At 34.3% G+C, this 21893-nt stretch overlaps 1 protein-coding gene across 1 annotated transcript in view; it reads right to left on the bottom strand.

Annotated features, from left to right (window-relative positions):
- Window positions 1-21893, bottom strand: part of TMPRSS15 (transmembrane serine protease 15) — a 112425-nt gene that overhangs the window by 44902 nt on the left and 45630 nt on the right. The window contains exons 11-16 of the mRNA XM_033091271.1: window positions 17293-17398; window positions 16857-17007; window positions 14523-14658; window positions 7127-7216; window positions 4844-4969; window positions 2733-2873 (exon numbers count right to left, since the gene is read on the bottom strand). Coding sequence (XP_032947162.1) covers window positions 2733-2873; window positions 4844-4969; window positions 7127-7216; window positions 14523-14658; window positions 16857-17007; window positions 17293-17398 — 750 coding nt within the window. The remainder of the gene's footprint in view (window positions 1-2732; window positions 2874-4843; window positions 4970-7126; window positions 7217-14522; window positions 14659-16856; window positions 17008-17292; window positions 17399-21893) is intronic.

Raw genomic sequence — 21893 nt, forward strand, 5'->3', positions numbered from 1 at the left:
GTATCCTAGTTTAAAGTAACTGGAAACGTTAAAAATAGGATAAAAGAAATACAAAAATAGGTTATATAATTGTTTTACATTTCAATTGAAGGCTTTGGAAGGTGTCCCAAAAATATCTCAGAAGATAAATGCAGCACGTAAACGCTGAACATTTATGATATCCTTTTTATTCTTTTTCCAAAATGACCAGTAAAGGAGAGCACCAATATAAACAGATATGTGTGCCCAACTTCTCTTTCCATGGCCAGCTTGATTATCTTCCACTGCCAATTCCCTGTTTCTGTAATTGCTTTTCAGTTTTTTTTGGTGTAAAAATCTCCCTGGGAGAAGATTGTGCCGATGATGACTCAATCACTCAGTTTTCTACTCCCAGCAGCATCTATACCGTATCCAGGAGGATTGTAAAACCACATTCTCAGCATATTCACCACACAGTGATGATTGGGGAAGAATCCATTTTAACTCCAACCAAGGGAATTTTCTCTAAATGTTTTATTTCCTAGGTAACATCATCATAGTAGTAGCTGAAATCTAGTGAAAGGGCAAACAATTATAAACAATCCCTACACCACATATCTGGCATCTTCTGTGTGTTGGGAGCCATAGATAATGTTCTTCTGACTTTTATCTTGAATAGAAATTGCCTGTAATGTTTTTTGAAATCATTGCTATTGCATTTATCTAATTACAAGAATCTCATAAAAACCAGTAACTATTATTTTTGATGAAGACATTTGTGCTGTCTGCCTTTGCATTTATCTTTCCACTTCTTTCTTCCCTCCTCATTTACAATTTAAAATATAGGTGTGGTAACCTATTATTTCTCTAAAATTTTGTTTTAAGATGCTTTCTCTTTTGAAAGTGGTGGAATGCCCAATGATTATTTCAATTGGATTTATGAATAAATTCACTCCCTTATTGGTTAAAGCTACTTTTTTTTTTTAATCTCAGTTCAGTTGGTTTTATTGTTCATCTACATTTCTATGAAAAATATATTTCTTTCAAAAGTTCTTTCCATGACATCATTCTTGGAAAAAAATTGGGAAGCTCTCCCCTCCAGTAGAATAGGTATTATGTATTTGCTTGCTCTATTTTAAAATACTTTGCAGAACTGAGCACATAATTCTATTGCATTCAAATATGAATGATACTGATGGCTATACATTTTTTATTGCACTGGTTTCTCCTCAAAAACTTATAAATATCTGTTTTTATTCACCATGAAATGAGTAAAACATAAACATGGTCTGATTTTTAACACCTTTGAAAAGTGATTATATTTATCCTGCTTAAAAACCTTGCAAAAATTTTTTTCCTCTTGAAATTTAAAAATTTAAACAGGAAACGTTATAACATTGATTCCTGTTCATGAGTTTTTTAATAGCAAACTGTAAGACTTCATGATATTTAAGTCACTTTCATCAGATCCAGTAATTATATACAGAGGGTGCCAAAAAATGTATACACATTTAAAAACAAACAAACAAACATGTATTAAAATTGTGATACTCAATATATACTGCTAATAAAAGATGAATACAAGCCATGTGCATACATTTTTTCTGGCACCCTGGTATATATATTTTTCCCTATTATTCCTTTCATTGTTAGTGTTGATTGATTCTCTTCCTTTGGAAATGCCTATTATTTTCAAATTGTGGTTTTGTGTTTTTTTTTGCATGTCTATTACAGATTCTCACAATTGTTATGGCTTCTATTCAGGGCCAGAGGGTAGACAAGATACAAGTCATCTTCCATATTTGCTGTAAAACTGAAAGGGTACAACTTTCTGCGATAGAGTCAAAAGTCTAGGCCAATTGTAACTGGAGGAACAGATATTTGCACAGACGGATCTGGGATTAGAAAATAGACCAGATGAGGATCGAAGCTCCAACCTTCCCTCTTTCCTAGACATTCTAGTTAAGGACAGACTGACCACAGTCTCCTATGGAAGGGAAAGATAGATGGAGGAAGTAACCTGCATTTTGTCGTCCTGACATATTTGCACCTAGAGAGAACCAGAGTTGTGGTCAATAGCATAAGGAAAATCATAGTCCCAGGGGAGCAGCGGGCAATAAAGAATTATCTGCAGATGGTTGACTACAAAGAGTTATATCATTTATGAATATAAAGATATAGATACATTCATGATGAAAAGACAAGCAATACTCCCCCCTTCGCCCCCGCTGATTACGTTATGGATATAATTAAAAATATAGGATAAGAAAGTTGTGCATACTGGCAGAAATCGGCATCAAATTCCTTCATCCTTCATGGCAGTGGCTTTACACTGCTTGTCTCTGAGAAGTTAATGATGTTAATATTTTAATTGGATGTTGTTGGCATTCAAACAGCTCACTTGCCTGTCTCCCTGCTGTTCTCTGAAAATGCTCTTGGCAAAGGGAAAGTGACAGACGGTCCTCCTTCCTCACAGTGCCAACAATCCTATTTGTAATGTTTAAAATGGCCATTTTCAGTGAATAAAATCCACAACTCTTTAGTCACCAGAGAAGTGCAAATAGATCTGCTGAGAAACATTGTGGTTTCCTGCTTTGAACAAATTCAGGTAGTGGTTAAACAAATATAAGGGAAGAAAATCTTTGTTAAGATGAGGAAAACTGAGTGTTTTGGAATGCAAACACTGAAATTGTATTTAGGCCTTGGAGTCCTAATATGATTTTATGTTTTGCTCCAAAAGTTACAATGCAACATTTAATCCCAATTGCCCTTACCTGGAAACCCCAAGTGATAGCCAGTAGTGAAGTTGGCTTTAAATCCCCCTTTTGTGAACACATCATTAGTGATGAAAAGCACAGTCATTCTGTTGGAGGTTGAGAACACGTCCTTTACTGGACCAGGCCCTGTATACACAGCTGCTCCAAAAGAAAACAAGATAATCAATCGGGGAGATGATCCTTTGAATTTAGAAGGAAATACACTCTTTTTCTCAGTTCCATCTTCTAGAGATACCCAACATGAGCATGGCTTGCTCAAAAAGCAGACACATGTAAATAAATGTGTATATTCTTTTACATTTTGGACACTGCTTCTTGGAAAATCACTTCTTGATTGATCGTTTCCAATATTACTTGAGGTTTCTGCAGCTCTATAATTTAGTGATGAATTACTCATAACATTTTCTGGCTTAGCACGTCTACTATTCGAAGTTACTATCCCAGAAAAATGAGTATTTGCCTGCTTTTAAAGACCTTTATAAGACAATGGAAATTATAGTTTCCCTTTTCCAAATTTATTTGGTATTTTTTGTGACTTGAATCATTAACCTAATCTGAAGGATGGATTAATTAGAGACAGATAATGTAAACTTAAATGGTGGTTTTCAAAATTTTTTGCACTAGTCCCTCGGCTTTGGGGGTTTTGTAAACAATAAAATACTTCTTACTAAACAATAAGGGCTTAAGCTAATCAAAAATATGTTCATATTACTAAATAATTTATATTTTGGTATCTCTGCAAGCAATTCTGTTTCAAAAGAACTTCTTGCCTATAAATTTGAAAACTACAATTCTGAGATCCTTTTGGAATTCTTACTGACTTTTTAGTGATTGTTGTAAATAATAAAAGGTGAAATGATAAAAAATGATTTCTCTTAGATCATGGGAACACTGAAGTTTTTATTAGAAGGACAGCGTAACCTAAAAAATGGGAGAACTACCCAAAATGTCTTTATAACTGTATAGAAGAAAGTCAAATTTGAAGTTCCTCAGTTCTTTCTCACCCTAACCCCCTGGCCCACTGATTCTTTCATTGTTTATTTGTCCTGTGTGGGCTTCTGAAAATCATCTTCCAGGAAGCTTGTGTTTTAGAACTTTGTGAATTTGCTGAAGAAATCCACATAACAGACTAGCTGGGGAAACCTCTCCATCACTCTGCCCCTTCATTGCTGTAGAAAGTTCAGTCTATAGCAGTCTGTGCAGTCTTCAGCCATTGGTTGCAGTGTTCATGTGATTGTACCCTGATTGTATTAGGCCAGATTTTATAGGAGATGGTTAATACGAGTCCAAAGCATAGTTAGATAAAACACTTTCACTTGTAAAAGGTGTTGTTTTATGCATCCTAATTCATATTTTACTCATTTTTATGATTTAATGTATGACTTCTCAAGAGATAGGTATTTCTTGAAAATTGGTAGTAGTTATATAAGACATGGCAATTATACTTGACTGATAGATTTTTATTAAGTTAACATGTATTTTATGATCTAGGTACAATAATTTCCTCAAGAATAGTACATTTTACTCATGTTTATTAAAAATTAATGATTGGTACAAAATAAATTGTAGGGAAAATCCTTGACTTTGATCAATTTTTGAATCAATCTCAGGTACTTATTAGAAGCAGCTAGTACTAGAGACACAGACAATCAAAGTAATAATAAATGTAAACTAAAAACATATTTAAAAATTTTTCGTAACAAACATTTGTTTTGTTGGTTTGAAATGAAATCAAACTTGATTTCATAGCTGTCTTTAGATATCTGATGTGCACATGATGCATAGAAAACTGCATCATGGGTGTCCTTAGCTCTTAGTCTCCAAGGTATGATGCTTATTGTAGTGAATTAATGCCAGCTGGTAGGAACAGCTAACTCAAAAATATTAATCCTGGTTTGCCAAGAATGCTCAAGTAGAATATTATTCCATTATCATTACAAACAGCCTCCACATTAAAAGCTCTACATAAAATACAGCATGCTACTTTACTGTTGTATTTTCGTTTTGCTAGTTGTAAGAAAGTGATTACATTTATTGAGAAATGCTCTCTCCCTCTGTCCAATGTCTTGAGCCATACAGCCTTCACAATATTTAAACTGCGGACTTACCTAAGAGCAAGGAATCATCTCCACCACCGTCTCTGATTTCCACTACATCTGCAATATCTTCTAAGTCAAATTCTTGAAAATGAAGTTGTATATTTTTTCCATTTTGTGCATTTAAATTCCAAACACCTTAAAAGTAGTAAAGAACAATACTTAGTTTAGAACACACTTTGTATTTCTTTGTAAAGCTTCACTCTCTTGGGAATTTCAAATCATTTTCAAAGATTTGTTCATCTTCATTTTAAAATTGGTAGTTCATTTTGAAACAAAACAAAATTACTAGCCTTAGTATCAATACACACTCCTTGTTCTTTATTGATTCCTTAAACAATTTAGTCTTTAGATTCTGTTCTAGGCCCTTTCCTCATTCTGTATGGGTGTTCTCATTTACTCTTAAGGAAAATCATTTCATTGACGTAGTAATGACTTCTAAGTCTTTATTTCCTGCAGTTTTTTTTTTTTGAGAAGTAGATAAATTTAACCAATTATTTACTGTGTATGGATGTATATATCTCAAAGTCAACATGTAATAAGGAGAATACAGAATTACATCTTTCCAAAACTCATTTCTCTTTTTATTATTCAGTGAATGGCACCACTAATCATCCACTCACAAGTGTTCTACACCAGAAATCTCCACATGTTCCTTGACCTCCTCTCTCCTACCACATTCAATCAATCACCCAGGCTTGCCAATACTACCTCCTATATCCCTTGATCCCATTTACTTCGGAGTCTCCACTGCTACTCGATGAGTTTAAGTCACTGTTATTTTTCATTTCCTAATTGGTGATGCTGATGGTTCACCTCCCTTCCCATCTAGCTCTGATCCTACAGCCTGATGGATTCATCTAAAATGCAAGCTTGATTTTATCACTATTTTTATGGAAACCATTTGAAGTCTCTCCATTGTTCTCAGAACAAAATCCAAACTGCTTACTTAATACAATGTGAAATCCCTTCACACCTGAACTTCATTTGTTATCATTATTTAATTTTGCTTGGGGATTCCAGAAAAAGTTACGTCTCCTAACCTCTGAACTCATGTCCCTCCACAGCATTCTGCCTTTTTCCTTATTATAACAGCATTGTGGGCATTTTGTAATGCTTGAAACTTCATCTAGACTGAACAATGTGTGTTTCTTCTTTACTTATTTCAGTACCTAACAAGTAAAATGCTCAATATATATTTGTCGAATAAATCAATACATGTAATACATTTCTCCAAACTGTTCTTTCAATGTTCCACTTGTTTTCAGATTTTTTAGATCATTCCTTTGTACAAGTGATATGTTTAAAAGATGTCTTCAATATGAAGTAGAGATGGTAATCTCTGGTTTCCCAAACAAGTCAAATTCGATTAATGGCTGTTTATTTTTTTTGAATCAGATATCTCCCATAATAATGACTACTATTCCATGAAAGTGGTACTTATCTCTTGATCATTTGAAGCAAGAAAAATTGGCATTTTCTAACAACACATTTTTCATTGTCATTAGTGCCTTTCTTTCACTGGTAGAATCCCCCGTTTAGATCCGTGGTGCTAATCATGTGTGGCTGTAGGAAGAACCTATTTGTTTCTCAGACCTGCTGGAGTGGAATCTTTGTAGGATGGGTCGGGAATCTGCATCTTTAACACAGCATCTATGCAGCTCTAACGAACTTCTCCATTTAGTAATAATGACTTAGAGATAGCCTTTGCACAGTTTTAGCTAACTAATCTTCTCACTAGACTTAGATATTTTTTAGTGATCCTCATTATTATTTTATCTTTTACACTGGGACTCTAATCACACTACTCTAGCTGCTTTACTGACTCTATATTTACAAAAGGTGTAGCTGTCACAATAGGCTCCTTGCTGGTTATACTTTTCACTGACTTCATTTTATGGAATAGCAAACTTGTTATGTACAGTATAGAGCTTATATGTATAATCAAGGAGAGTGATTAAGAGAGTGGTATCTCAAGTAAGGCTAGCTCTTTCACTTACTGGTTTTATTCAACTTTTGAATTTGAGAATTATAATAATAGCACCAGCTATGAAGGGTTATTATGAGAATTGACTGAAATAGTGTATATTCATCACTAACCCAGTGCCTGGCCTGAAATACTGCTAAAAATATTAGTAATTTGTTCTTGTTATTTTTGCTGTTATAATTATATTAAGTAATCTCATAAATGTAGGTATATCCACACATGGCAAATTTGTAAACTATTTTGCTGTGTCAAGGGGAAACTTTGATATATACAATTATTTCTCATGGCCTGGAAAATAAATAACTCACAGAAAGCCTGGTTCGGGTAGCTGTTTGGAAAATTCATAGAAGTGAAAGTTGTATTTGGTTCCCAAAGTTCAAAAGGTCCTCCACAGTCCGCTGAAATGGGAAGCAATGAAAAATCATTAGAAACATACTGTTTATTTCAGAGAGAGAATACTGTTTGCTAGAAAATACCAAATACATTTCTTGAAATACTGCTTTTGACAGATATATTTTAAAGTATGTGTATGAGAAAACCTTGCAACTTAAGTAAGGGAAAAATAGGTCTCTTTATTGAACAACAGCTCAAAGTGTTAAATATGCCTATGTTCTTGGTGAATCTCCAAGAGGGTGTAATAGTGTGCATCATTTTTCAAAATTATTTGGTCAAGGGAAACCTTTTTGCTGCACACCTTTTATAAATAGGCTGCATGAGTAAGGTATCAACCTGCAGTACAGAAGAAAATGCTTCTTTATAATAGAACAAATCTTATATCTGCCACTCTCTTATGAGATGAGCTAGTAAATCACTAATCTTGCCATTTCTTGCCCTTTTTTTCCCCCCTTTCTTTTTTCTACTTTTTCTGACAGAGGGAAAACTTTCCCATCCTGTATAATGAGGCGTTTGACTGTCAGGAAATGGAGATAAGCTGAAACTCCCCTTGCTGAATAATTGCCGCAGAGTGATCTGCTAGCCAATGCTGTCCAGGAGTCAGCTGGGCCTGAGCTTAATGCAATTCATTAGAAAAACAGAGCACAGGTCTTCCAGTTAAAAGTATGATGCTTTAACAAGGTACATTAAGTTTATGAAATTCTTAACACACTTTCTATCTTCTTACTTATTAGAAGAAAATTCTAAAGTAATGTAAAAATTCATAAACTACTTTTAGTATCCCAATTCTATCTTATTTTTATTATCGGATTATATTTAAAGTCAAAAGAATAAAAATAACCTAACTTGAAGTATATAGAACACTGGGATAAGTATGTATATTTCCTATTATTAACAAACTTATGATACTGGAATGCCAATAAGATAGAAATCACATTATAGGAGTGATAATTAAATGTCTCTGCACCTACAGCAATGCCGTCAGTCAGATGCTTTTCTTTGATCCCTCTTTTATATATTACCTGCCTTATGTATAGAGATCCTTTGAATGTCATGTGCATCTCCCAAATTTGTATGTGACAAGCCTCTTAAATTTGGCTTCATGATGTATCTGATGGGACAGAGAGGCAGTTGCAGTTCCTTGATAGTCACTTATCCTACTCTGCAGGGTGCTAGGACATCGTCTACCTTATACGCCCTCCTGGGTCAGGCTGGTCTGGCCCCAGATGAGCTTAGCAAGAATAAGAAAACTTCTTACAATAACCTTATCTTTTGCGTAGTGTTTCCATATACATTGTCTCGTCTGGGGAAAATTATGGTGTATAAAAGGAAGATTGTTAGAGCTGGTAGCTTAAAATTTTTTCTCTGAGTTATTTGTCTTTTTGAGACTTGGATTTCTCATCTATAAAATAGACATAGTATATATATTAGAGATTTTCAGGGTTTTAAGCCTGTAAAATGCAGACGTAATTTGCGAAAAGTGCCTACACATTACCTGGCACGCTGAACATTGGTTTTCAATGCGTATTTATGGGTTAGGTAATTGCTGTTATTATGTCTATTTTAAATAGACAATTTGGGAATTAGAGGTATTCAGTTACTTGCTAATGCTGTACACATTCACTTAGTGTGGAAGACAAAACTCCAACTCAGTGTCAAACTCATCCCACAGCACGTTACCGTCTCCTATTGGGTTGATTAAACTCAGAATCATTTCTACCATCTAGTCCAAGCCACAGGCAGGGTTAGAATGAGTCTCAATAAGTAGCACTTGGTGGGTATATGACATATTCTTGAAGGGTATAGACAAAGAGAAGGAGGGCAGAGTGAACATAAACGAAAGCACTAACAAGTAAGGTCAAGGAGGAATAGATCTAGAAGGAGGAAAGCACTGTCTGTACACAGGGTGCTGAAGAAGATATTTGAACCAAAGGAAGACTGACAGTAGAGAATAAGGGCAGGTTCTCCACTGGAAAGGGTGAGAGAAAGGCTGAGGGAATTGTATGCTCCCATAGCAGCTCTTCCTCTGAAGCTAATCTTCTCTTTGATTTTGTTACTAATTGTCTTGCAAAGATTTCTGTAGAAGAATCTACTACAACTCTTCAACTCTCGCATACACACAAGTCATTTAATTTTAATAATTCTAAGTGCCATGAAATGCTACCTTCCATCCTCAATGAAACTAATTGTGAAGGGAAAGTGTAACTGCAGGGACAAAAATAATTGTGCAGACTGAAGACAAGGGAAAACCAACTTTTCCGATTTCACAAGTTTAGCTTTGGCCAGTGTGGCCAGAGGTATTTTGTTTGTTGGTTTTGTTTGTTGTTGATGTTTAACCATCATTCTGATGTTCTCTTCAAGGAATAGGAAAATTTCAAAATCGGATTCTCCTAATATAGTAAATAGCCAACATTTTGGAGAATATATTACATTTTCACATAATGGAATACTTAACAGTATGTTATAGTATATGTAAATGAGAAGGTAGGATTTTAATAAATACAAAACCAGACCTAAAATGTTGTCAAGTGTAACTGTTAAGCCTGTCAAGACAGGCAGTTTACTTAGCATTTTTGCATTAAACAGACGTCTTAGAAATTCATTCCTTTAAAATACTTAAGAAGTGCTGCATTTCATATATAATTCTGTACCAAATAACTGACCATAAGATAGCTCTGATCTTTGGCCTGATAAGAAATATCAGTTTATCTCTGTATATAAATGACTGTAAGGAATTGACAAAATCATTTCAGCCATTCTAAATCTGATGACACAATCTATTTTAATGGTGGTGTTGCTATAGTGGAAATGTAACATGTGCTTTTTAATAGAGGAGCCAAACTCTCATGAAATGTAATACTGGATATCACAGTCATGCTGTGTTATTAGATAAACCATCGCCTCCCACTTCCACCCCACACAGAACAAGAGTCAAATAGCCTGTCTGGTACAGGAAACTCTATTCATGTACAGTTGTTAAACTTTCATTTTTCTTTCTCTTGGAGCTGTTCTCTCAAAGATTTGTATTCTGATGAATTTCTTACTATGCCGGTAGGTATTTTCCCTACATACATTATGTAAATAATATGCAGTATTTTGCAAAGTGGTTATCAGAGCTAGATAGATTTCTTGAGGCGTGTCATTTTTAATCCATGCTTAAGCCTCTGACGTCCATGAGATATGTGTCGATGTGGAGGTAGTGTGTGGTGAAAAGGAGAGCCCAGCTTATATCTACAATAAGAGGGTTCAAATTAAAGATAATTTTTGGTAAAACAAGAAATAAACGCACTGTAAAAAAGGTTTTTGATTGGTACTCATGCAAATAATAGATGTAGCTTGACAAATAATATCTCACATTGATGTTTAACTATGTGAAAAGTGGCTAATTTTAAAATCAACACTTATTTTTCATGATCATAGTAATACATCGTTGCACGATATTACAGAAAACATTTTAGAAACTTAGGTGGTAATGTGAAATCTCCCATGTAAATTTTGTGCTCAGTTTTGAAAATTTACATTTCTGTTAACAAGTTATAGTACCCAGCCACGATGGTAATACTTTTATTAAATTTATGACAATGAAATTCAAATTTTCATTCTTTGTGGTCTAACTTTGATTTGTAATTAAAAGCAATCTAGCCAATGGTAGCTCTAATAAGTAGGTTATTCGTTATAAAGGTAAAAAAGATGAAAGAATAAAATAGTCCAGAACACGTTGCTACAGAAGTATATGATTGCCATAATATGCCATTTGGTAGGAATTTGAATATCAAGTCACACCAATAATATGAAACATAAGCAGCGCTACTAGAATATGGCCATCAATTACAGAGAGGTAGATAGGTGCTGATTCATTTCCATGTGAAGAACTAAAGTTAGATTATTTAGCTCTAAGTATGGTGTCATGCCTGTGAAACTTTTCAAATTAACTACTTTTTGTCTTTGGAAATGAAAAATAGCTTAACAATTTAATAGTCACCTGAAAAAGGTAACTATTAAGGTAGCTAAACCATAGTTTGTCCTATTTTTGGTCTTAATTACCCTTAGCTACAGAAACAAGTCAGGGGCCTAAAATATGGATTTCTTTTTGTATATACCTATTCTACGAGTATTTAGTGAATATCATGTCATGAATCATCCCAATTGTGTTGGAAATTGGCATAACATTGTGTAATGAAATATTTACTTTTTAAAAGATTTCTCGATACAGTCTCCACATTTAAAGCATTTGTGCCAATGTCACAGGGCAACAATTGCAGGGCTGATGCAGCAGAGGCTGAAGTCACAAAATAGAATTCCTACAGTTATGAAAACTGAACTTAATTTCCCCAAGCTCTGCGCAATGTGGATCCCTAGAAACAAGGGAGGAAACCGATTTCTTCTAGTCAATTGCTTGTCTGGGATTATTTTCTTATTTAAATGCTCTATAAGATCTAAAGAAAGGCTATTAGCCAGTCAGCCACGGTTTTCTTTTATTGCTGCTTAAACAAATCAGTGATCTGGAACCAGGAAAGCTCTGCACAAATAAGAATTTCACTGAACCAGTTGCAAATGGCATTAGAATGAAATTGTTCAGAATGCATTTGATGGTAATTAACATTTTCTGCTGTGCTAAATATTGCCCTGAAGTGAATCATTTTGAAACTGGAACAAATATACTCTGGGCAAATTCTGAAGTTTGTATTTTAAAATCAGATGGGTTAGCCTACCATCATAATTTCCCTATAATTAAAATATGCAAGGATATCATGCTTCCTTGATATTCAGGTATTATTTTTCTCTCTTTTTGAATGGAATAGATATGAGAACTGTATGGACTAGATCAATAAAGTTTTAATATGGGAAATCATATTTAAAATTTTATATGTATGACATTATGTACAAAATTTATCTTAAATTCTCTATTTTACATAATGAGAATTTGCTCTTTTTAAAATATTGAGCCTATGGAACTGTTACTTCCATCTAGAACAGTTTTCTTCTTGACCACTTGTTGATGAATAGAAGAACATGCTGGCATAAAGGATTACAAAGAAAGCCTGTTGTTTTAAATATCAAAATAGCAAGATGTTGCTAATATTTGGTACCCACAGAAATTATTTATCAAACCAGCAGTGATTTTAATAATTATAATTTGTTTTTTGTTTTTGTGTGAAAACATCTTATGTGATAGACAGTAGGGTTTGGGGCACCTACAACATAAAGTGAGACAATTATTTTTAAACAATGCCACAAAGCCAAATTATTGTGTTCATGTTGAGATTTTCTCCAACCCTATCCCCACCATTATTTCCAAGCTTTAGTTCTTGTATAAAACTTTTGTTTGGCAAAATGTTTGTTTTACCAAAAGAAAAATACAGCCAAAATGGGGAGGGGGGGAAAAAGAGAGAGAGAGAGAGAGAGAGAGAGAGAGAGAGAGAGAGAGAGAGAGAGAGAGAGAGAGAGAGAGAGAGAGACTGGCTCTTAGTTCACATCTAATAATATTTATTCATCATCTGTTTATGTGATATTAAGAACCAGACAGACACTTGTGAAGCAAAGGTGAATGAGATCCAGAGTTTAGTGTCAAGAAACTCAATTCTTGCCACAAGTTTGTGGCCAACATTATTACATGAGAATGCATGGTACTTTCCTGCTTTTGTTTTAATTTTATGATTGTCATTCTGTCTCTTAATATAATGCTTCTTTAAAGGCTTCTCCACTTCACACTCTTTTCTCCAAAGTCCTCTGTCACTTACTTCTCTAATTTACTACTTTTAAGGGCACATAATTATATATTGCTTTTAATATTTATTTATATGAATTATATTTCTTTTTCCATGTATTAATAGTGCTACATCTTACATTTCTTTTGCAGTGCTTTGTACATAGGTACTAGATTTTATAAACTTTGAGTGAATGTTTGAAATAGTGAGGAATTTATGTATAATCCCTACAAGGATCTCAATATGTTAACACACAAGCTGGTAATTATAAACTAGTGTTTTGATGGGATGTAAATGCACTTTCAATATGGTATCACGGGACCGGTGTGACAATGTAATTACTGTCCTTATCTTAACAGCAGCATATTTGTTGGATGTTCTCAAACACCAGTCATTTATCATCAGCGCTTTTGGGTTGCTAAAGCCACTCATCTGAAAAGCCTGCTTTTTATTTTTTAGCTTAAAAATTGGAAAGCAGGAGGATATATAGTTTTGGGAGTAAAACCAGATTTGGATAGGTTCACCAAATTGATTTGCTGATGTGAATATGGGAAGAGTTTCAAGTGTGCTTGGAAGGAAATGGGAACTCGAAAAAGTGCTGTGTTTGTAGGCTCAGATCCATCACAGAATGAAACATCCCTGAGGTTTGACACACAAGCAAAGCTGTAGAGCCAGGTCAGCTTTCAACCACCATAATCCAAAGACAAAAAGAATGTTTTTGCATTAAAACTACAATGCAGTGAAAACATCCCAATACAGGGACAATAGGTGTTTGGTATCATTTATCATTATGTTTTTTGTTTATTTGTTGTTTTTTTTGTTTTTTTTTTTTAAGTTAAATCTGATAGTCTGAAAGTGATACGAAGTGATCACTTCTTTTGACATCGATAAGACGAATGGCAATGTCCCCTTTGACTTTGAAGTGTCATGTTTCCAATTTTATGCAAGGGCACAGACACAGGCTTCATTTTATTCTTTTGAGTTAAAAATCCCATAGGACACCAGAAAGCCTGGTCACTGCTCAGCTGCAACACCCTTGTGGCTGTGTGAAAGGAGCACACTGCAAGCAACACCTTACAGAGTCGCCATTTAGGACATAAATCTTTCATGTGAGCTGGGTCTGTATATTCAAAGTCCAGGCCCAATCATTATTATTAAATTATTTTGGAAATGGACTTGGTGGGTTTCAGGCTTAACCAAATTCCTCTTGGGATCTTCGCATCACTCTTTAAGAAAGCTATGAGAATCTTAAGGCTTCTTTCCGAAAGGCCATGCTACACGATCAATACAGAATTAGCCTGTATTCTAGAGAAAACAAAATGGAAATCAGCACCTTGATTATTTCCAAAAGTGAAAATGTACTAAAATTATCATAAGTATGATGCATAACAAAGTACTGAGTGATTTTCATTATGGGTTTATGTATAACATGTAACATTCTGCTGGCTTCCATTTTACTTATATTTTAACATGTTTGATTTCCAGAGAAAAAATAGTATTAGGCCGAGATAAAAAAAAAAAAAGAAAAAAAAATAGGCAATGGAAGACCTACCTGAAAAGATTCGTGACTTAATTAGGGAAAATTAATGTTAAAGTTACTTACTAGGAAGTTCTGGTGGAGGAGTTGGGACCAAAGTTGGTTCTGGATAAAGACTCACATTGCAAATCCCATATGTTAGGCTAATGTCATCCAATGCTATATCACTCAGGAACTGGTTTTTAAAAGCAGTAAAAATAACCTGTAATTCAGAGAGGCATATGAAGTGATTCCACTCTAATGTTCCCTGACTTGATTCTTCTTGTTGCCCAATATTCTCTGGACAATCAGTACTGCCATCTCCAAATATCCAAGGAAACTTACTGCATAGGGAAATACTGATGGATCATGATTTTCAAGATCCTTCTACTGAGCCCAACTCCCTTATTCTGTTTTCATATTAGTCTAAATTTTCACTAATGTCTTTCTTCTGAGGCAATATTTTCACAGTTTCTTTCTCTCTTCCTCTCTCTCTCCCTTGATACTGTCATACTTCGTTGAATTCTGTTATGCTTCAACATCATCTGACAGGGGAGAGCAAACTTCTCTCAGATTCTTCCCTGACAATATCAGAAATGCAAGTTGCTGTTTGCCTTCTTAGAGCGTATAAACCCTGAAGAGATGATCCACTGATTAAATCATTTAAATTTGGAGAAGGAGGAGACAAGAGAAAATTTGAGTGCAATCTGATTATTCAGGGCTAGCTAGTTCTGGTTGTAATTCACCCAGGAAGCTGGTATGAGATACTGTGTGAGGGTGATGCCCAGAGGACACAGACTCAGACTAGAGAGAAAAGTCCAGGGGTCGTATGAAATATATTAGATTCTTAAGGACAGTGGGTATTTTTAGCTGGACTTTTCTGAAACCTCTCCTGTGTACAAGAGAAAAGACAGAAACTGACTATCTGCTATATGCTAATTGCTTTGCTAGGCACATGTTATACATTATGTCATTTCATTTTTCCACCATTATTGTACAGTCATCCATTCACTCATTTGTTCATTCATTCCATCTAGTTCATGCCAGGCTCTATTCCAAATAAGGATTATTTTTTCCCTTTCATGTATGTGCAAGCTGATTTTCAAAGAAACTAATATGATTTGTTCAAGATTTCATAACCAAGTGGCAATACCAAGGTGCAAATATTAGAACTTGATGCTCTCAATCTGTGTGATGAGCTAACTTTGAAAAAGTTGCTCCAGTTTCATGACTTAAAAAAAAAAGAAAGAAATGTTTAGAGAGTTGAGCCATATTTGGTCACTGCAATACATACTTACCTGCTTCTGATATCTCTTTGCTCCCTTGAGGTTCCATTTCCTTTACCCTTCCTTAAATTATCGGAAAACAAAGAAAGATGGAGAAAAAACTTCACAGAATTGAAGGACAGAATCAGAAGGAAGAAAAAAAAGGAAACAGGAAAAAAAAAGAAAGATGGGAGAAATACAGATGAGGGTTGTTGATTATTGCGTGCCTTATACCAAGTCCTGGGAAAGAACTGAAGCTTTCGCTGATGACAAAGTCTGTCCAAATATACATCTTCTGCAAGTTATACTCTCTTGTCTGAAGATAAAAACATCGTTAATTTGGTCAAACTGTTTGCCTCTATTATTCTATGTTTTAATTGCAAAAACCCTTAGGAAGAGAACACATTAAGCTGTTATCTAAAAAATTAATTCACCCTACTGTGAAATACATGATCAGAGACTTCCCAATGATACAGCCGATAAAATTTGTTTCCAAAGGAAACATATGCAGGTTAAGTCAGAGTGGGACAAGGTGGACAGATACTGGTAGGCGCGGATGTTCTAAGAAGAAAGGATATTCCCTAGAAAAGTACAGGGCTGATGTAGGTGGTATTTTTAAAATTTGGAAGTCCTAGTTAGATAGGGGCATAGGAAGACACGGGTAGCTTGTGCTAGAAAGTTGCTGAAGAAAGCTGAAACATCCTGCAAAGTTTTTATGGATTCTATGGCTCATTATAAGTAGTAACTTCCTGAAGTAAATTGTTCCTCAATAAATGGCCTTTTTTTTCTTACTTTTTTTTTTTTTTAAGGAGAGCACAGCTCACAGTGGCCCATGTGGGGGTCGAAACGGCAACCTTGGGGCTACCAGTACCACGCTCCAACCAACTGAGCTAACTGGCCACCTGCAATAGTGGTTTTTTAATAAGTCAATGAATAAATAAAAAATAGAGGCACTCAAAGATTTTAAAAGAGAGAGAGAGAGAGAGAGAGAGAGAGAGAGAGAGAGAGAGAGGAAGATAGATTAGGACAGTAGAGAAAGTGATTTGGCTATATTCAGAAATTAAATTAATTTTTTTATCATATTACCCTAAACTAAAATTATGTCACCATTTTTAGAATACAAATATATGATTGTAAAACAAAGTATGTTGCCAACCTTAAATTCTACTGTTTCATTTATTGTTATTTGTCCATAATTCCAATTTCTTCCATAATTTCCTTCTTTTTGGAAAATTGTCTTCTCTATGTTTGGGTCATTGCTGATATTAATGCTTAATTTATAGACATTTTCACCATACATGTAGTACCTATTTTGGAAACAAGAAAAAAATGATTGGATTCCTACAACATTTGGATAAATGCATTTTCATGTTCTTCTAAATCCTTTACTGTCTGAAATACCTTCTTGTACCTTGGGTGAAAAAGTTGCTAGAGAAGGGGTGGGAGCATTTTACTTCTTTATCAATTGGAAAAATAATGGCAAATTCATTGAAACTTGGGATGACATCTTAGTAAAACCTGAAGCTGGCAGCATGAGACAGGCAATGTTACTCATTCAATAGTATGTTATTTAACATGCGTCTACAACATACCAGAAACTAAGGCACACTGGTTCCAAAGTCGGGTCTAAAGGAAGAGTTGAAAGTTTTACTCTTTCTCGTCTCCCGCCTGGTCCCGTTGGGGTGGAAATGTAAAATCCTGTAAAAAACGACAAACCAGTTTTTACTTCACTTAATATTAGCATTTTCATTATATGAGATATTCAAAAGCAGTAAAGAACAATTTTAAGATGAAAATATAAGAAAATATATTTAGGTAGCATGAAAAGGGCACTAGACTGAGACCTAGAAGGCACCATCTCTGGAATAACATTGTTATTTAGGAAAATCACTTCCCCATTCTGGACCTCTCAGTTTATAAAACATGAACCTTGAACTGGAGCCCTACTTAGGAATATATAAAACTCTGACTTATTACTGAGTCCACATAATTGTTTCATCACATTATCATGTCCAAATGCCACTTTAATTCCCATTTATTGGATGTTTTGATTAATTTGCTCTTTAGAGACAATCAGTCCCTGAGGATATTTAGATATACTAGTGGGATAACTCACGATATATGCAAGAATTTAAATATGGATTGGAAGGCAAAGTTAAGAGTTTCAAAGACCATCAGTTTTTTTTTATGCTATTGATTATACTGCATTTCTCTAAATAAGAAGTTACTTAATTTTATAAGGGTTTCATCTTCCATATTCCTTTGAATGATAACTAATCCAATCAAAGAGGAGCAGGTAGCACACAATTCCACATAAAAGCTGTCTAAATAGTTCAAGCTACTGAATAAAGTGCTCTTTGGTCTGGAATTCATTATCCCAACCAATGACTTGAGTCATTTGAAGTGTGCAAAGGGTTACTGGGGTGAGAATATCTTGAACATTTTCTTAGGGGAATTTAAATTTGTTTTTAATTCTTAGTTTTCAGTTTATAGATTATGATAGAAAATAAGAATCATAACAAAATATGATATAAAGCAAGTGAAATATTAGATAAATCTAATTTTATTGGAGTGTAATTCTTTATAAAATGCTAAAATTTAGTGTTTATTTGAAATCAAACATTTTCTCTCTTGTGCTTTCCAACAGAATTTTTATAGGCAATGCTGTGCATAAAATTGAAACTTCTTTATTTATAACATGCAGAGTAAGAACAAGAACTGCCAATAGATATATCAAAGCATATTTATATCAGTAAGGCAAAAAATATTCAGAATAAATGAGTATTTTTATCAGGGTGAAACCATGGTCAAATATCTTTATAAATATAATACATGCACACTATTTGGATTTAGATTGCAAAATAGAAAAAAAATGTATGTTTAACTTTATATTCACACCTTACTTTTATATAATGCTCTAATATTTCATGCATACTTATTTTGGCTACATAGTGCTTAATTATTCAACTTACTAAAAGAAATAGCATAGATACAAAGGAGATATTCTAGAATTCACTCTCCTAAAAACCCAACTCCAAATCCCTTTTGAATTGATTTTACTTTTAGTTTCTTAGAATATAGTTGGGAAGAAATAATTTAAAAACCATTGAATGCCACAAATTACTAAAATGGCTAGCTTATTCAGAAATATTTCTAGTTAGCTGCAATTATATAACATAAGCACATGTCATGCTCTTATTTAAGCTTGGCCATGTTCATAGTCAATTTGTTATAATTTGAAATATTGCCAATCTATTGTTTACTCATTAAGTGGTAACATATTAGGGGTTTTTAGTGTGATGAAGACATCATGATGTTATGAGCTTTGTACCATTGTCCAGATAAAATATAATTATGTGGACTGTAGTACCTTATAAATTTTGCATAAATAAATTTTAAATATACAATATAGTAAATATATAGAATCACATATTTTGGAACCTAGTAAAATAATAAATTAATATTTCTGTGATACCAGCTACATTCTTTAGTTAACAAGTTAGAAAATTAAAGAAATTATTAAAAGTAGAGAATAGTAGTTTACAAACAAAATTTACTTAGTTCAGTTATCCAATTGTCATTAAATTTCATCTATCATACTTTGTCTATAGGGGTCATTCAACCTCTGTTTAATCCAGGTCAACCTCTGTTAAAGCCCCAGCAATCATTGCATTTTGAGGCAGCCCATTCCATTTCAACATGATTAAAAAACTCTTTTTTAAGAGTAAGTTATTGTGCATCTATTGTTTCTAATTTTGCCTCCTGGGTTCATTATAGTTGGTTCCACTCTGAGTATGCAAACCAGAAGTCCACACGGTATTTCTATCAGAGTATCTCACTCACCAAGTGGAGGAGTAGGCACTTCATAATATTTGGGACTACGACTTAAGTCAGACCATCATGGTCACTATTTATGTCATTGTCCTAGTTCTCTAGCTCCCCATGAAAATTTTTCATCACCTACATCACTGCTTAGTAATGTTTCTCTCTGCGGAATCTAATTGGTCCCTTATTCAACATCATTTACCATCTGTTTTGTTCCTACTAAACCAAGTACAAATTTATTCCAATGTTGGAGTTTTCTGTACTATGAATTCAATATCATTGTCTAGCCATAGTTCTTATATTTCATTTATTTACATGTAGCATTTCTATAAAATTAAATTATTTTAATTTTTCAACACCCAGAAATTTTTATAACTTTTCCCCCCTATTTTTCTGTCATTCCTCTTTCTCTTCCAATTGTCCCTGTCAAATCCTACTAATTTTTTGAGGTTATTTAAGTCAAATTGCCATCTCCTTTGAGAAGACCTCTCTTGGTCTTCCCAATCAGATGTGACCACTCCTTCTTTTGAATTCTCAGTTGCAAGTATATTTCTCTAATGTCACTTAAAAGTTGTGTTGTGTATTATATTTATGTCCATGTATGACTTTTTAAACTTGCTATAACTTTAGGGAAAAGAAAGACACTTGGTACACTTTTGAATTCTCTATATGGATTAGCTGAATGTTGTTTCTTGTTGCACTATATATATTCATGCTACACTAATTTGACTTGTTTTTTCATTTTTAAATTTGTTAAGGTACTACACTAAAGTAATGATTACACAAATGTTTTCCATAGCCATATGGGAATATACATGGTCAAATGACAATTTATTTTAAAATCCTTCAACTTTCTTGAAATGTCTTTGAGAGCTCTTGGAATTAACCTCAGAGTCAGCTTAAAACCCAGAAAATTGAATACATTTTGTTAAATTAAGCACGCAGTGAACTTCTTTCTTGAGTCACGTTTTCTTGCAACTTCCTTCTATTATATCTCTCTTTTCTGCTTATTTCTCCATGAAATGAATCTACCCCACCCCACCCCACCCCACCCCCTAGCATCCCAATTGAAGAGAAAAAGTGCTGGATATCTCTTGATGATGATATAGAGACAGCACAACTGGAGACATAGTGGAACTGTCTGGAAACTTGGAGATCACTCTGAAGAAGAAAATAGAGTGATATAAATTGTTTGGTAAGTTGTGAGTCCATATGTAAAATCAATGGACCAGTAGATAAATATTGAGAGTTTTAGATTGGAGGATAATCCAAATTCAGGTTCTATCAATATTAGAAAGTAATATTATTTTCTAAAACTCAACATCACAGGAAACATATGAAATAAAGACAATTATTTTGAAAACACCAGAATTATACTTATTGTATAAAAAGTTTATATGCTAAATGAAACACTGATACGTAAAAGACAATGTATTTTTGAAAATTGAGCAATATACCTATTTTCTTCCCCAGCATACTACTTAGAACAGGACCCCAGCCAATTTGTGTCTATTGAATACTTATGGCATGAAAATAAAACTGTTATAATAACAAAATTTATATAGCACTTTTCATGTGCCAGGCACTTTTCTATTTTTTAAAAACATAACAACTTAATGTTCCTAACATTCCTCTAAAATCACGTTCTGTTATCATTCACCCCACTTTTCAAATGAGGGAGCTGAGGCACAGAGGGGAACAGTAACTTGATTAAATGGCAGAGCTGGGATCTAAACCTAGCTAAGATCTTCTATTTTAATGACCTTTACTACTACACTATGCTAACCTCCAAGCATTAGAAACAACGATGATTTCATGGAGAAAGGCCAACAAAGAAACGCTCTCTTTGGTCTAGCCCTTTTGTGACCTCTGTACTTCTGAAGATTTCCCGTTACTAATCTCATTTTTCCCAGAATGTTCTGAACAAATGGGCCACTTCGGAACACCCCAAGGTGCTGCCCCAAATCAGTGCTGCCATCTCCACCAATTCCCTTTGCTTCTAAGAGAAACAGGGAGACTCTGAGCCTTGACGGTGCAGATTTAGAAGCAGGTGTCCCACCAGGAGAGAGTACTTCAGAAGACTCAAAAAGGGGCTTAGATGTTCTTCCCCAAAGCAATGTTAATTCAGAGTTTATGTGTTTCAGTTAGACTTTCCTGTCATTTAAAAGAGAACGAAAAACCCTGCATGGATAAGAGGAACAGCAGGCGAGATTCAATTCTCCTTCATTTTAGAGGTAGGATGCTCTTACATAAAAAAGCAGGTTGGGAGAAAAATGCCCCTGGAGGGAAACGACTGGTAGATTATGAAATCAATGGTAGGAGAGTTGGAGAAGACCTATTAAGCCCTGTCATCCATTCTCATTACACT

The sequence above is a fragment of the Rhinolophus ferrumequinum genome, chromosome 2, assembly GCF_004115265.2.
Source record: "Rhinolophus ferrumequinum isolate MPI-CBG mRhiFer1 chromosome 2, mRhiFer1_v1.p, whole genome shotgun sequence".
NCBI classification, from domain to species: Eukaryota; Metazoa; Chordata; class Mammalia; order Chiroptera; family Rhinolophidae; genus Rhinolophus; species Rhinolophus ferrumequinum.